Source organism: Strigops habroptila, chromosome 5 (genome assembly GCF_004027225.2).
Source record: "Strigops habroptila isolate Jane chromosome 5, bStrHab1.2.pri, whole genome shotgun sequence".
Taxonomy (NCBI): domain Eukaryota; kingdom Metazoa; phylum Chordata; class Aves; order Psittaciformes; family Psittacidae; genus Strigops; species Strigops habroptila.
Genome location: NC_044281.2, coordinates 65,731,615 through 65,748,244, shown reverse-complemented (window position 1 = coordinate 65,748,244; position 16,630 = coordinate 65,731,615). Strand labels below are relative to the sequence as shown.

The 16,630-nt window shown below is 37.7% G+C and overlaps 1 protein-coding gene across 8 annotated transcripts in view; it reads right to left on the bottom strand.

Annotated features, from left to right (window-relative positions):
• The window catches only part of CPEB3 (cytoplasmic polyadenylation element binding protein 3), a 93,997-nt gene that overhangs the window by 17,385 nt on the left and 59,982 nt on the right, over positions 1-16,630 (bottom strand). For all 8 annotated transcript variants that reach the window (XM_030485862.1, XM_030485861.1, XM_030485856.1 and 5 more), the window contains 2 exons: positions 15,659-15,826; positions 13,713-13,802 (listed from right to left, as the gene is read on the bottom strand). In XM_030485862.1, the coding sequence (XP_030341722.1) occupies positions 13,713-13,802; positions 15,659-15,826 (258 nt within the window). The remainder of the gene's footprint in view (positions 1-13,712; positions 13,803-15,658; positions 15,827-16,630) is intronic.

The following is a 16,630-nucleotide window of genomic DNA, read 5'->3' as shown; positions in this document are numbered from 1 at the left end:
ATTACTAATGTTACAAGTGCTAAGGCTGTCTGAACAGTCTCTAGTTACTCAGTGATACGGGAATATTTCAGAAAGCTGCTAATGAAGTAGCTGCACAGATCTCTCCCTTAATGAAGTCCAGAGTGGACTGAATTCAATCAGAAGTTTTTCTTAGAAGTTTCAGTTAATTGTGAATTAGTTCCATCTCTTTATATTAACTAAAGTTAATGCTCATTTTATGCTCAACTTGGGAATACTAGAAGTAATTCGTAAGTTCTTTAAGATCTTGCACATGAAATGCTCCTCAGCAATACATAAATTGCTGTTGAAATACATCCACCATGAGCTGTGCCTTCTGGTACAAAGCCAGCATTTTGGCATTCAAACGTTATATAATCAGCAGGGGAAGATTAACCTATTTCTGGATCTTAGAAGAGCTACTTAGAGGGGCTACTTTTTAAATAAAGAAAAAAAATGTAGTGAAGAATTATATACAAAATCAAAGCGTATTTGAATATCTGTGTCAGAAGTCTGCATATCATCTATTATTTCCTATGTAACTGACCTCAAATCTGTAATTCCAAAAATTCCCATAAACCCACTTACAAAATCAGATACAGAAATCATATCCTAAGGGTCATATGTTTTCAATTTTAAAGCACTGATGTTGGGTGGCAGAACTAGGAGAATGAAGAGGACTTTCTCTTCTCTTTACATACTGCACAGTAGGTCAGAACAGTCTTTGGGTCATCGCACATACTCATTTCATATGCAAAATGGAAGGACTACTTACACTCGAAAAAATTTAAGCTACCTTTGAAGCACATTTTCTTTCATTCTATCTTTTTAAAGTTTAGACAGTGTCTTCTCTGATGTTTTCATAGGCTCAAAGATGACAATAAAATCTACCATCTGCCTAAGATCTCTTATGGAAGTATTAATATTTATATATCTACTTCATATTATTATATAAAAAACAAAATGGAGTTAAACTGGCAAAGAACATTAATGGTGTAGTGTCATGTTATTGGGTTTATTGTTAGATGGTTGAGATGGCTACCTCAAAAAAGTAGTGTTAAATAGACTTAATTCTTTCATGAAACACAAGTAGCACTCCCACCCCCCGCTGATTTTTAAAAATAGTTTTGCATTTAATTGTGGTTGTATTTACTATAACTTTTAGAATAAATTTGTTTTAAAAGCCCACAGCAAAGGAACATTTAGAAACAGTGTGAACCAAATTTCTAAATCAGTTAATGTGACAACACAGGGTCATTGCTCAAAGTTGCCCTTAGTAATCTTATTAGAAGATGCTTTGAACATGAATAAAACACATTTCTAAACCCGAAGATGAAACAACTATTAAAAATGAAACTCATTTTTGAAAAATAAAAAAATCTGAGGTGTTAAAAAATGCAGATTTTCTTTTAAACATTGCAGTGACATGACTGGAGTTTCAAAAAAACATCAAAGGCTTTAAATACTTAAGAAACCTCAAAATAGAAAGGGCTGTAATCTCACTTAGCTACTGCAGAAGAGTGAAATTATGTATTAGTCAGGGCTGCAAAGATTAATTTCTTTTAGTCAGTCTAATTTTAAATAGCAGTGTATGCCCCTGTCAGCCGATTCCTTTCTCTAAAAAAACAAAAGGTGTATAAGAAATGTGAACAGTTTCACATCTTGCACTGAGACTCCTATTCGTTTTTACATGTTTCTCATGAGTACCAGACTAAGTCTGAGTACTCTGATACATAAGAAATTCTCCATATGCCACATTAAAGACAGGTTTTGGGTGGGTTTTGTTTGTTTTTAATTAAAGGTATGTACCACATATCCTCAGTCCCATTGAAAACTGGGACTTGAACTGCATAGTGAATCTAAATAGTAATTACATGAAGCGCACATAATTAAATAGAAGACAAGATACATAGCCAGAAAAGTCAGCAAGCAAGATGATCATATGGAAGAGCTGAATGAAAACTGAGGTTCTCAGGCTACCAGTAGCTTCTGTAAAATAAACTGCATGTCTTCATAATCCCAATTTTACCATTAAATAGTCCCCTCACTGAGACTACTAAAAGAATAGAAATTAACATTTAACTTTTACTACTAGTGATCTTACCATATTACAAACAACAGAGAAGTTAGAAACCTCCTACGCTGTCATAAATATTATGGAGAATTTTTCCCCACATCTTCAATTTAAATGAAACAGACAAAAAAAACCCCACAAAACAAACCGCCATCACAGATATCACAGCCACAGGATGTCTGCTGGCTCCATGAGGACATCTGCTCTATAAGGACATGGCATTATTTGTGGGACATGGGAGAGATGCCCCCATATTTCCTCTGCATTTCTGTGCTGAATAGAAAGGTTAACATTTTGATAGTGCTGTAATGAATATATACAGCTAAAGATTTATAAAGTCCTTTCAATTCCAAAACACGTCAAGAAGCAGAAAGGATTTGCTTGTTATCTCTACTTCAAGTCTTTCTCTGCGTATGAGGAAAACCCAGTATACATACACCATCTCAGTTTGTCCTGTAGTAAAAATATTCCTACCCACCTGTACTGAAAAAGAAAACATTGAAATGCCTTCCCCCCCCCCCAAAAGAATATTCAATGAGTGTACAGAAGCCTCTCTTTATTATGCAGCATTTTACTTCTCCACTACTGTAAAACATTGCAACAGCAAATTTATAGGGTTGTCTCCTCTTTCAAAGGTCACAGCCATTTTAAAACTTCAGACTGCAACATGATCTATAGCAGCTATAAATCAGAATTAAAGGGTACAAAAACATAAAAGAAAGGCTATAACATACAATTTGGTTTATTGTAGTTATAAGGGTAGTCACATGAATTAATCATATGACAGAAACTAAATTTCTGATGAGGCAAGAGCTATCTTTGGGTCAGCACGTGAATGTTGTTATAAATGTGAATACATGTTTTCCCATGTATTCACATTTATAACAAAAAAGCGACTAAATTCAGAATTTAATTTTTCAATTCTGGTTTTCAAGGGCAATAGGAAATGGTGACTGCTGTGGGCAGAGCAGCTTATTGTCATCATCTGGAGGGGGTCAGGTCTGCTGCTGCTGCTTTTACGCTGAACAGATGGCTGAAAAGAGATCCATTTCCAAGCTTGAACAAAACCTGTTACTCTTATTTGCAAATAAGCCAATTTCCAATTCTACTCCAAGCAACCTTAACATAGAAAAATTCTAGATGATTATAAATCTTCTGCTTGATTCCAGCTTCTCTTTCCTGCATACTGCCATCAGGAGGTAAAATAAATTCAACATAAAGATTTTTATGAGGAAAAAGCAAAGGTCCAAACATCAAGGCTACTTTTTAGCGGAAGTTAGTTTTAATTAATAAAATTTGATTTGGGGTTTGCAATACCAATGGTTTTCATTTTAAATGATATATTTTTCTTTAAATTTATTTTTCAAGAAGAAAGGAAGCAGCACCTACTAGAGCTGTGATACACAAAACACGTGGGACTGTTGACAAGAGCTTCATTCAAAGTAAAGGACTTCACTCAAAAAGAGAAGCTACCCAATGTCACTTACACAGACCAAGCCAGCAACATATTTCCTTATTTTGTATGATTCTAACTCTCCTGTGAGCAGACAAATAATCTGTGCTTCACAGTGAGTGACCCATGCCCAGAGAGGAACTGAAGTTGTAAGACATTTCTTAAGACCAAATGCAGAGCTTTGGTACTAGGCTGTGACTTTCCTTTCAGTCAAGTAGTCAATTTGTCAATTGCTGCTGTGGTGGGTTTATGGCCAAATACTTAACCATCAGGTTAAGTTTTCAGGTTCTAGTTGCTCAAGTTTCTTGTCTTTGTTGACTATATAGAAAAGATGTAGCTTGAAAAGTCTGCCTTAATAATGGGAGATTTTTCCAAAACTTGATTACTCATAGCCACAGAACAAATTTCTCTCTCTCAAAACAAAAAGAAGTTTCTGGTTAGTGAGAGTATGCATCTTCCTGGGAGAGCAGAACTAAAAAAAACAACAACAACAAAAAAAAAAAAACAGAAACAATTACTGGACTTACCAAATCCTCTAAAACATGGTTTTCACTTTTTAAAATGAAAACAGCACAACCGCCATTGGTCCACAACAGGCTACTGATGATACTATCCCAGCATAATCAATGGTAAAACCAAACACATCAGTGGTCCTAAAACTAGGTAGAATTTGCATGATATAATGTAGATAAAAACTGCCAACCACAGCACCAAGACATCTGAGAGAGACAGCAGTTCTTGGCTGCTCCCAGTTTTTGGAATCAGAGGGAGGCATACACACTGCCTTGGGTAGAGGCATCCACAGCATCATTCTAGTACCTGATGCATTCCCACTGCCAGTCCTAACCTCTGATTTGAGAGAACAGAGATATAATTTGGGATATTGCATTTATTAAATTGCTGATTTATATATTCAGATGATCTCACCCTGATTTTATATTACTGTATCATTATTTTAGGGGTAGAATTGTGTGATCGCTGCAGTGATCCTAGGAATGGAATATTATAAATATAATGCTTATAGGAATTTATAAAGAGAGCACAAGGATGAAATTATTAGAACTGGCTGGGGGGTGGGAGTATGGAATGACTTATTTTCTAGATGACTCTCAGAAACACTGAATACACTGCAGTGCTACTCCAGCACCTCTCTCTTCACCACCGCCCCCAATCATCCCCTTAAACTTATTTCAATGACTTGGAAGAAGAACTTGGTGCTTCATAAATTTTTAGCAAAACAAGACACAGCAGAAGCTATTAGCAAAGCACAAAATATTTTCAAGTCCTAGTTATCACTATTCAAAGCACTACTTTTATCCTGGAGCCTTACAGATCAATTCATGTATTTCCATTCACAAAATGAAAGAAAACTCAGCATTTAATGAAGGTAGTATTTAGATTTAGGGACACAAACCACAGTAAAATCTCCTTGGCTTTAGAAGTGGTTAATGAGAACCAGACAAACATTTAACTGCTTCCATTTCACAGCAGTGGTCTGGTTACTTCTTATAGGTAAGTGATGGAAAGCTTTTTCTGTACTTAGAGATGCACAAATTCCAGGTAATGCTTTCACTTCTCCACTTTGGTTTTGCTGCCTTAAACGTCTTTTTTTAGTGTCTTAGGCATTAGTGGGTTTTGAAAGAAAGTTTAGCTGGATATTGTGAACGGACAGTCATTCAAATGAGAATTAGCAGCATTTTCTTTTCTTTGGGTACTATGAAGTAACAATAACAAAGAAGGGACGTTTTCAGTGTGCTTAAGAGTCTTTTAGTCATTATCCGATGCAAAATTTCAGTATAAACAGTAGCTATATGGAATTATTTAATATACTTCATTTTAGCTTAAATATCCATTCACTGTTTAAATGTATCATTAATAAGAAACTTCACTATCAGAATTCATATTTTCTTCCCCATAGAAACATTTCAGAGTAGCTACAAATCCAATGGGAATCTATGCCAGACCATATTTTTACCTCCTGAGTAGGTCATGTGAGATGCGCAAGCTACTCAGTGAGTCAGTTTGATATAAGCATTACAGTATACATGTACATTCAATTAGTATAGTATTTATCACACTCTAATATATTTCTTTACCATCCACAAAAATGACAAAGAAAGAGATGCACACCCCTAAAAATGCATGATTCAGTCTCTAATTTAGGAAACATCATTAAGTCAGTCATCAAGCTCTATGTGCTTCTGTTCCACAAAGTACTTTGTGAAACTAGGTTTTCCTTAAAGCATCTGCATCTCCCAAAGAGCTAAAACAGTTAACAGTTAACAGTTTGAACTTGACCCTGTTCCTGATTTGGATAGCTAGTGATTTGCAAGATTCATCTTTGATTACAAGCAGATAAATTCATAGGGCTCCTCGTTTCTCTTTGAGATCATCTTTACGACCATTAAGATTTAAAACCTGTAACCACAACCAAGTCCAGTTTTATTAAAATTAATTGCCCAATAAATGAAAAAAATATTCAGTTTGCATGTAAGTCAGTGTCGGTTACCTACGTACTACAGAATACCCAAGACATACTCCTGAAATGCATCCTTTTATGAGTTCAAAAGATGATGTCCAAAAGAGGCAGCGGTAAATTTGTCTGAAATGTGATTTTTTTTTTTTTTTGGCCACCATCAGTTCTTCAGATGACTGCATCGTTGAAACAAACACTTGTCTAGTTTCCATTTAAACCACATGTATATTTAGACTAAATAAGTCAGAATTTCAGGAAGTTTTACAGCAGGTAACAGCTGCCCAACAGCAAAGAAAAACCCATGGGCACTATATCCACATAAGTCACATCGGCAAATCCCAGTCAATTATTTCAGCATCTGCCTAAACAAATTTACTGCAACAGGTAGTCCAGGAAGTGGATGCTTGGAATTGCTATTTAGACAGAACCTACTGAATTAGGCATTTGATTGAAAGCTTGTGATGATGAGTAGTGATTAGTAGATGCATGAACCAGACTCTAATCAACTGCTTTTTAGATTTTGGAAGCAGCAATCCCATTGAGAAAAGCCTTAAATATCAACTGTGACTTAACTCAATGTACTCTAATAAAATAGATAGTTCGTGTAAAGTATAAGAAATCCCATTGCAATCTTAATACTTCCAGGAAGTGAGAGAGAGAAACCAGCCTGCCTCGTTGGCATATGACCAACAGAAAAGCGTATAGATGATTTTTGGAAACACTGTTCTGGAAAAAGACTATTATGCAACTTGAATGTGCGGCCTTTGGTTTTGCCTAGAGTCAGGAGGCTTATGAAAACCCCCCCCACCTATCAGCAGGGGCAGATGCAATGCATACAAACTTCAAAACTGGCCTTGCTGGAAGCAATGGATGTTGCCCAAGTATCTCTCCTCATGTAACATACTACCTAGCACATCAGACCAAGCAAAACTGAGAGACATTAGATACAATTTAATAGAAAAGGGATACATATACTGCAGGCCAGGAGAGGGGCTCCCAAAGTGCACCTCCTTTAATTGCTACCAGCCAACCAATTGGGCCTTTTAGAAACCTGTATTTTTTCTGTGGGAAATTCAAGGCCTTTTGCTGAGACTGCTGACCAAATTATGAGACACCCCATCTTCTTCCAATAATCACAGAGTCCAGCAGAAGAATCTAGAATGTAACACAGCAAAACACCCTTCCACATTGATTTCTGTCTGCCTCTGTCAAAAACTTCTGAACAGCCTCTGAACAGTTACGACTACAAAACTCTTCTAACAATTTATTACTAATGCTGTAAAGTGAAGTTACATGGTTACCTGTAGTCAACCCCCAATTACATAAAACACTTTCCAGTAGAGCTGGATAAGAAAGAGGCTCCCTGACATCCCAGACACATCGAGGCTGAATTTGAAAACATCACACAGGATTGTCTTAGCAGGTTTTTTTCTGGTAACTCTGGGGACTAGCACGTTAATGAGGAAGACTGTAAAGACAAATTGTTTCTCTAGCGAATCAGAAGTGCAGCCATGAGAAACTGTAGACTTCTGTTCATCTTCAGATACCAAATACTAAATGCTTCATTTTTATGTGGCTAACAAGTAAGTCTGACAGTAAAATTTATCATATTAGTAAACTTTACCATATTAGCTCTGGAAAAGCTACTCTAGGACTATCACAGGCTGTGAACTGTCACTTTCAAGGCAACAGAACTTTTCCTGCTTAAATAATCTACTTGAGCAATAGAAGAACCTAGGTGATGGAGAGCTACTGAAATTATTTCCTGTATGACGACACGTTAGCCCCAAACGTGTATTACTTCTTCAGAAACCCACAAAAGTTAGTCTTTTATTTGTCTATTGTACACATACCTATTACAGTACACAGACATCTTATTACCCAATGTGATTTGATTGTTTATCCTAAAAATGTTATTCATCTGAACAGAAGAACCACCAAAAATGGTGGGACACTGGTGGATGAGTGTCCTGTAGACTAAAAGTCAACTTGAAGACAGTTAAAATAAAAACCCCCAAATATGAGTGAGGGGTAAATTTCTTGATAGGACAGAGATCTAAATTTGGACAACAGCCGCCTTTTGTGTTGTAGCCAGAAAATAATTTGATTTGGGCCTGTTACATAAAATCTCACAAGAGACTATTTCACTTAGGAGAACGTTTACTTCTAGAAAAAGAAACTGCAAATGGCACAGTTTTAGGGACAAAGATTCTCTTACACGAAGCAACAGAAGTCATCAAAAACCCAAAAGAAAATTCTATGCAAAACCAACCGACCTTATGTTACACAGCTGCAGGAGAGCAGATCAGCGTGTACTGCATTTTGCTACCACACCTTGTGTGAACTGCACTGATCTGCGATTGTACTGCCCTGCTGTGGGAACACACAGGGACTACAAATTAGATACACAGCCTCAGATGTCAATGGGTGAAAGACTGATACGTTGGAAAATACGTAAACAAAGTTTAAAAATGATCTTGCATCACTATTTGCCACACAATTTATTTCTGGATAAGGAATATCAGTTTCCATTCTCATGAATATTATGATCTCTGACTTTGGTTTTTACCATACAAAAAATGGCTAAGCATTTTATGCTGGACTTTGGTGGTAAATTAAGCCAAAGCAATTAGTTTCAGTGCAACAGACTGCTGTATTTGGAGAAACCAGACACCTTCTTGTAACACCTCCATCATCATGGCTGATGATATTAGAATTACAACTCCATGCTCCTGTTGCCACTGCAGTGGCAACAGAATTAACCATGCAAATGGTCCTCATCCATGAAATCAACATCAGTCAGAAGACTACCAACAATGGTGTTACCATCTAGCATTCCCTTAGAGATCATCAGGAAGGCTCATGCAGTTTGTCCCACCAGTTGTTTTAAATTAAAGTATGAGAATCATTTCATAATGTTACTTTGTGAAACTTTGCATATACCATTTTCTTTTTGAGATCTTGTTCACCTTTACCGTCCCCTGGAGCAGTAGGGACAGGAGTGCTTATTTTTATCAAATGACAGAGTGACTAACCAGAGAACATGGGAAACACAAGAGGCTCAGACTGCTGCACCACATATCTACATCAACTGCAAGGCCAAAGCATTCCTCCTGTTACAAACCCATCCTATCTCCAAGCTCTGCCATGCTTCATTTTCTCACTCTAAATCTCATGTTTATCCAAACCTCAGTCCTCCTAAATTTAAAGGAACAGTGAAAGACTTCTGCATAATTTTTGTCATTTTAAAATACATTGTGCAGCTTTTAGTGATTGCTAGAAAAATCATAGTTATCACAAAGAAAAATCAGTAAAGACTTTTTTTAAAGCTGTTTTAAAGCTGGCAATCTGTTAAAATAAAAAATAAAAGAATGGTTTTGAAACAGTTGGCACCATTTGTTTAATAAAATGCCTGCAGTTAGCATAAGCATGGCTTAACTCAACAGACCAGCAAATAAGTAAAAACCCCATCAATTTCTGTTTCAATAAAATATGAATTCTCTGGATTTTGCCAGAGAGAAATAGACCGTGCCATTTGATAACATTCTTTACGGCATATTTCATTATTTCTCAACATCTCATAGGTACTCAAAAAATACTTAGCCACAAACCACATTTAATTCCCAAAACTGTGCGGTGAAAGCCAAGTAAACACATCACAAACTGGGCATCTGCTTACCCGAGACCAGCACATGGCATTTATAATTTTGCCAGTTCCATTACTAACATATCCAAACGGATGCCAAAGGTAGTAATCCAAAGACTTTTCAGGCAATGGGAATGAACTGGCCTTTTTCAGAATCAAAGCATTAAAATCACCACATGGATGATACCAACAGAAAAACATAGTGCTGAGCTTTACAATGCATTGCAGGGGGTGGAGGGTAAGGTAAGTTGGGGGGTGGTAAATAATAAATGTTAAGGCGATAATACAGATGCTCAGAAATGGAAATAAGAACTCTTATACACATTGTCAGCTGTTATCAGCTGCTCTTGCCCAAGTGCATAATATACACTTTCAGTGACAAAACAGCTGGTGCCACCAGTCCCTCTTCTCTCAGCAACCTAAATACTGAACTCTCTGGCAACCAATGCATCCTGTAAGGGCTGTTTGATCTATCAGGTGATTTTGGCTTTGTTATTATAATAACCAAAACTCAACCACTGACCAAGCCAGAGCGCTTTCCTGAACATGCTCATGGTGCATTCTGTGATGTCAGGCAAGGTTCAGTAAGGGTAACAAAAAACCTACAGTATCTGGGAAAACAGGAAAACATAATACAGACAGTACAGACATGCTTGCGGAATATGGTGTGGACACATCTATGTTGGTCTGCAATCCCCCAAGGTCCAAAATCATAATGCTGGCACTGCACTGAAATAAGCCTTGGTGTAACTCACCATGCTGGAGATTACAGTTCCATGTATTTCACACGCAACTTTCTGTCCTTCAGGTCCAGCACTAGATCTGAGGTAATGTGCCTAAGCACAACCTCTGGTGACACCATCCTGCTAAGGATGTCAAATCCAGGAAAACCTTTGTTCAATCTCAACAGTGCAGGAATGTTTCTGGACTCCAGCTAGTCCTGAAAACAGGTTACATTCACTGCACCTAAGCTAATCAACCATACCAACTAATAAAGCAGCTTGCTAGAAGTGACTACACACCTGTGGCCTAACTTACTAAACTAACCGGATAAAGACCCCGGTGGGGTGGCAGTGGTGGGGGAGGTCTCTAGACCGAAGCAACATTTTAATCTTTCAGATTTCATGCTTGATCAGATTAGCCATGGCTAATCGTTCCTGCAGCTTTTTGTTCCTAGCCCTAAGAATATCAACAAAGTGCTCCTAATACAGTGTGACTATAAGGGAAATTCAGATATTGCACCAACATAGTAAACACTCCACAAATACAATAACATATACCAATAAGTGGATAATGCAAGTCTGCATTAACACACTCAGGACTGTGAGAGATGTCATCACCTGAATGTAACTATGAAAAGAGAAAGACATGATGTAAAACGGCTCCAGTGTAAAACTTAGCTGACTATGCTGACCCCTGGCACCAACTACTGATGTTGGCCTCTCCAAACCTCTAACTGAATGCTTATCAAAGCAAACAAACAAGAAAATACTGAACTTTGTTGTAAATCCAGACACTGCCCACTAGTCTGACCCTACAGGCACAAAGGAGTAATGAAACAGGCTGTCCATCAAAAGGGCACAGCAGTCTGTCTGGAGGTGATGGCGTATTTTCACAAAGAGCAGGGTTCGCTTTTACTGCCAGTGGGCACATTCAAGTAGGTGGGAGAAGCCTTGGAGGCCAGGCTTTATTAATGTGTGAACAAAGATTAGCCTCCACGTCATTCCCACTGCATTCCAACAATCCATTTCTCTTGTTTTCCTTTGAGATTGCTAGCACACAAAAACCAACTCATTCTCTCCTCTATAATTTGTCTTTTTTTTGGGTGGGGGGGGTGTCATATTTTCCACTTGAAAGAATTATATTCAAAATGTCAGAGAATTTATAGACTAGCAATGCAACCTGGAAACAAAGGTATCTAGAAAAAGGAAGGGAGAAAACATCTGAATTTGTGAGTATTTGACAGCTGAATAAGTCACGTCACTGAATTTTGCACCAAGCAGAATTTCAGGTATCTCTTTTCATTTCACTGTATTTTTTAAAGACATGCCTGATAATGCATCAAACCAGCTTAAAATAAAAAGGGTTGTTTTGTTCAGTTTTTTTCAAGACAATTTCAGTTCTAAAGTAACTTCTAATGAAAACCAGCAGTGGAGACATTTTATTGTGGTACTTCTGTCAATGACTCCATAATAACTTTGGAAAATAAGTACTCCTTATAAATGGAAAATAGACCAAAGAGCTGTGAGAAAAAATGATAACACACATTCAAACTTTACCCTTTGAGTGCTGGTCGGAGACATTCTGTCTTCTACACAGATGCTGCCTGTATGGGATCAGAGTAAATCAAGTACATTTGACCTACCAAGCTTAGCACGACTGTAAGTGTATCTCAAAGACAGGAATGCAGGACGTATGATGCTGCAACCCTGACTGATAACTAAGAAGTAAGTTATAAATAAATCTGGAACAGTTGGGATTGACTGTTGTTTAGCACTTTCAGACAGACGTTCAGGGCAACTGGCAAGGGCTTTGAAAGCTGTTTCCTATATTAGAATCATGACAAAAATAGATGTGAGGCTGCGTTCCCTTGTCTTCTGCTAAAATAGATCTTGCTCAAAAACATTTTTACATGTTTGGCGAGGTATAACTAGTCCACTGTCAGATACAGACCTAGATCATAACTGGAAGTCCCATGTCGACCTACCATGAATAGTTACTTATTGAATTAATAAGAGAAAAAAAAAGAAAAAAAAAAAAAAAAAAAAAAAGAAGTGGAGAGTACTAAGAGATATTAGGGACAAGAAGAAGCTGGGTTTACTGTTTTGGTTGGGTTTTTTAACTTTTAAGTGAAGGTACAATCTGAATTCACTAGCCAGGAAGACCCTAAAGACCTTTAAAAATAGAATTAAAAGGGAAAATCATACATTTTACCAATTGTCCTTAGGAATATATGTGAGGTTTTTGAAGTTTGGGGTGTTCTGTTGCTGGTTTGGGGTTTCTTTTTGCTTCTTTTGTTTTTAAATTCAAAACCAGATTGTGCATAATAACTACTCTTAGCAAGGCTGAGTTGTGAGAACAGAACAGGAAAAAGGCAGCATGGATGGGGTTTGTTCTGGTTTTAAGTGCCTCAAATACTGTTTGCAGGGCAAGCAGTTGTCACAGTTATCTTGCCTCCAGCCCTTCAGCTTCCAGATAAATTAAGTTGGCTTTTATTTGTGTGGGTTTTACAGTCAAAATACAGTCAAAATTCTGTATAACTTCATGTCACAGTTTCAGATCACAACTGAACTCCCAAACTATATGCAAGATGCACGTGTGACTGGGAATAGAACATCTATAGTGTAATACAAAATCACAGGAGAGACTAGGATACAGTAAGAACAATCTGATCTTGCATCTATCAAGATCTCCCAAACAGGTTTCCCATAAACTGTTCTTTCTCAACCAGAACCAGTCTGCAGAGTGTTTTGCTGACAGATACGAAACTGCCCCACCTGTACACACACTCTAAACCACCCTGGAACAAATCAGCTCCAGCCTAGAAACTCTGTGACCGTGGTACATGATGCCATCTCTCTCAGCAGAGCTCATTGCTGCAGTTCAGCTCCCAGCGAGCCCTGTTGCAGACCTTGTGGTTCTGAGCTAGATCACAGCTTCTTGGGCCAGAGCACATACAAGGTGGACTCATGCTTCTCTACAAAATACTGCATACCCAATAATCCACCAGTGACTTCCAGCTACTATGCCTATAGTTTCTACAATATGCAAACTGCAACAGAATCTGCACTAGGAGATTTGTGCAACTTGCCTTCTAAAGTAAGTCTAGTATAAGTTAAGGCATGATTCAAGGACTCCAGGCTTGCTGAAAAGTACGCACACAGGACCACATTTCAGTCACTGAATTGTGTTTTTTCCATCACTACAACTGCTGAAAACACGCTTATCGAAAGAGACAAAATTCATCATGAAGAGTCAAATCTTTTCTTTGTAATGGATTGCCACATCACAGACGTCATTTCCTTTCACCAGAAGAGCCTGCATAAATGTATTTTAAACTAATTACCTTTAGGTGGAAAATATGACTTGCTTTCAGCTTTGTGAGGCCAGTCCACCACAAGAGGTCCAAACCTACGAAAGCTGGCAGTGATCTCATCTACAAAAAACAAATGAGGCACCTTAGAGAGAATCTGAAGACTGACAGTGGCAAGTAAAATTCTTACTTTCAAAAATCCCCAAAACCAAACAGACTATTTTCTACACCTATAAAGAAAAGCAAGAACTGCAGCAGTGCACATAGAGGATTGCCTAAATATTCTTTATGCTATACATGGCTGCTTAAAAAAGTAATCTTACATTCCACTAATGCAAGTTTGCAGCAGGATTAAATGCAAACATGATCTATCAGAAGTGAATATGCTTCAGCTGCGATCTACTTCTAATTATAGCCACAAAGCAGGGTCAGATGCAGCCACATGGGACTGACGGAGGAGCTACATGTCAGCATGGCCACTCCTTGCAGCATGCCCTAGAAAGCAGGCTGCATGAGGTCAGATGACTGTGGGGACTTCACCTTCTTCATCCCCTCTGGAAATCTGCCTTGAATTACCAAGTTATTTCATTGCTTTTTAAACATCAATTTAGAAACACTGAGGGACACCCATCTCAAACTATCCTGTAGGGCAACTCTGTTCTACATGCAAATGTTTCAGAAAAAAAGTATTTTACGTTCTTTTTAAAAAAATCTTTTTCTCCTCAATGCGTTTATTTCTGTACTTTAAAGAAAGAATTAGTTTAAAACTGTCTCTAATGTGATGCTAGATTGATTAGAGCAACAATCTGTCAGGAGAAGAGTTTGAAGACTAAGGCAGTAGTTTTCCAATTCTTTGCTTGCTGTTTGAGATGTGTCCAGTTTATCTGACCCCATGAGCTGCACATCAGATTTTCCAAGTGACTACAGCCACAAAACACACACTGCATAATACAGGAGCTGAAGGAAAAAGGCGTTACTGGAGCAGACCTCTCATGGAAGAGGGAAACTGCTCCCAGAAGGCCACATTACTTCCTCACAGGGTAGGCTGGCCATGTATTTTTGTTCTGAGTGACCCAGCGACATTCACATCAATTGTACCTGTCGGCCTCCTGCTTCTTACAGCTGGGGATCCAGATTACCCCGCAGTCCCAGTACCAACAGTCCTGTAACTCATGACGTGACACGGGAACTGCATTTGAGCTGTTTGTAAACCACAGACTGGCAACACATACTATTTATTTATGAAAATTGCATGTCACTTAGGCTTCAGTTTAGTAGATCAGATTCAGAGATCCCTCTCTTCATTATAAGGCCTCCTCAAATTCCCTATATATGCCAATTGAAGCCAGATAATGGTGGATTCCAGCTGTACTATGAAAAATACAACAAAACCCGTCATTTTAGTCTGGGAGTCAGGGTGGGTGGGGGCACACACAAATAGAGCAGATATTGATTGAGATGGAGAAAAAAACCTGACCATGCCTACTAAGCTGGTTATTATTTTGTAACCATATTAATTGCCCTACATTTGTCTACTGAACACTGCATATACGCTGGATATAAGAGTTGATTAAAACCTGATTTATTTTGGTAAGGATTGTATTAACAAAGTCCTTAAAGTCAAACACATCTTTTAAAAAGAACTGGAAAACACTACAGAGGAGTGACAGTACCCACTAAGTTCCCTTTTTCAGCTTTCCCACTTTACATACGTGGGAACACTTGCTGCTATTGCAGATTAAATGACCAGCTATGAAGGCATTTCTGTCTCCATCTCCTCTGATCTACAGCACAAAAGAATGTCAGTTAAATCCTGAGGTGTTGCAGGTGGTGGTATTTGTTTGGTTTAAATAATGCCACGAGCACTACAAGCAACATACCTGGGAAAATACATTTGTTTTTAGGAAAATCGGACCTTTTTAAAGTAACTGTATGAAAGCCAATTCCCACATCTCACCAATGTAACTTGTTCACAGTACCTTCATCAATGTCAGGAGGAAGACCTCCAACAAACACCTTTCTAGAATAGCGTTCCACTCTTTCACCATTCTGACAGCGTGTTGGAGAGCTGAGACCCGATGATAAAGCCTGATCACCATGACTGTCATCTAGGAAGCCATCTTCAAAAGGAAAGAGTGAAGACCGACCTGTAACAGATTTTGTAGTATCTATAGTTAACGCTGTTTCCTGGAGGATTAAATATTTCAGTAAAAATTGTTATTATTTTACTTTTACTGTTTTGCTTTAACAGAATTTACATAAAGAGGCCCAGCTAAGTGGTCTAGTTATCCAAATGATGTTCATTAGTATTGCTTCTATTTTTCCAAGACTATATTATTCTTACAAGACAATAAACCGAATACAGCTTTAAAACAAACCCTTGCAAATGACTAGCAGTGAAAACCAGCCAGTTATCTGATGTAATTGTGTGTCATAACTATGGAAACAATTTTTGTAAGATTTCAATTTCAGAACGATTCTTAGGGATTTAAATCTTCCATAACAGATCTTGAAGGAATGATCTTTAAGAGCATGACAGTTTCCTTCAGAGTGCTTTACAGGGTCCTAACCACAACGCTGCATCACTTCCTCCTTGAGTGAATAGAGGACCAGTCTCAGTAGGGGAGGAAACAGTAAAATAAACATAGAAAAGCTTTGTGTTGTGGATATTAAACATGTAGGTGAAGCAAGATGCTTATCTAACAAGAAAAAAGAAACAATCTTTAAAAATCTTATTAAATAAATTGCACTTGAAGAAAAAAAGTTGTTATCTAGGACAGCCTGTCAAGTGTTAAAACACCCTTTCAGTAATGAATTAACAAAAAGCAACATAAATGGCTGCTACTCAGTTTGTTAATGAAAATTAATTGAACTTGTGATCAGCTGTTGCAATTAACTTGTTGCTTACTACCAAAGTACACACACATTTCCTTAAGAACAGATTTATTAAC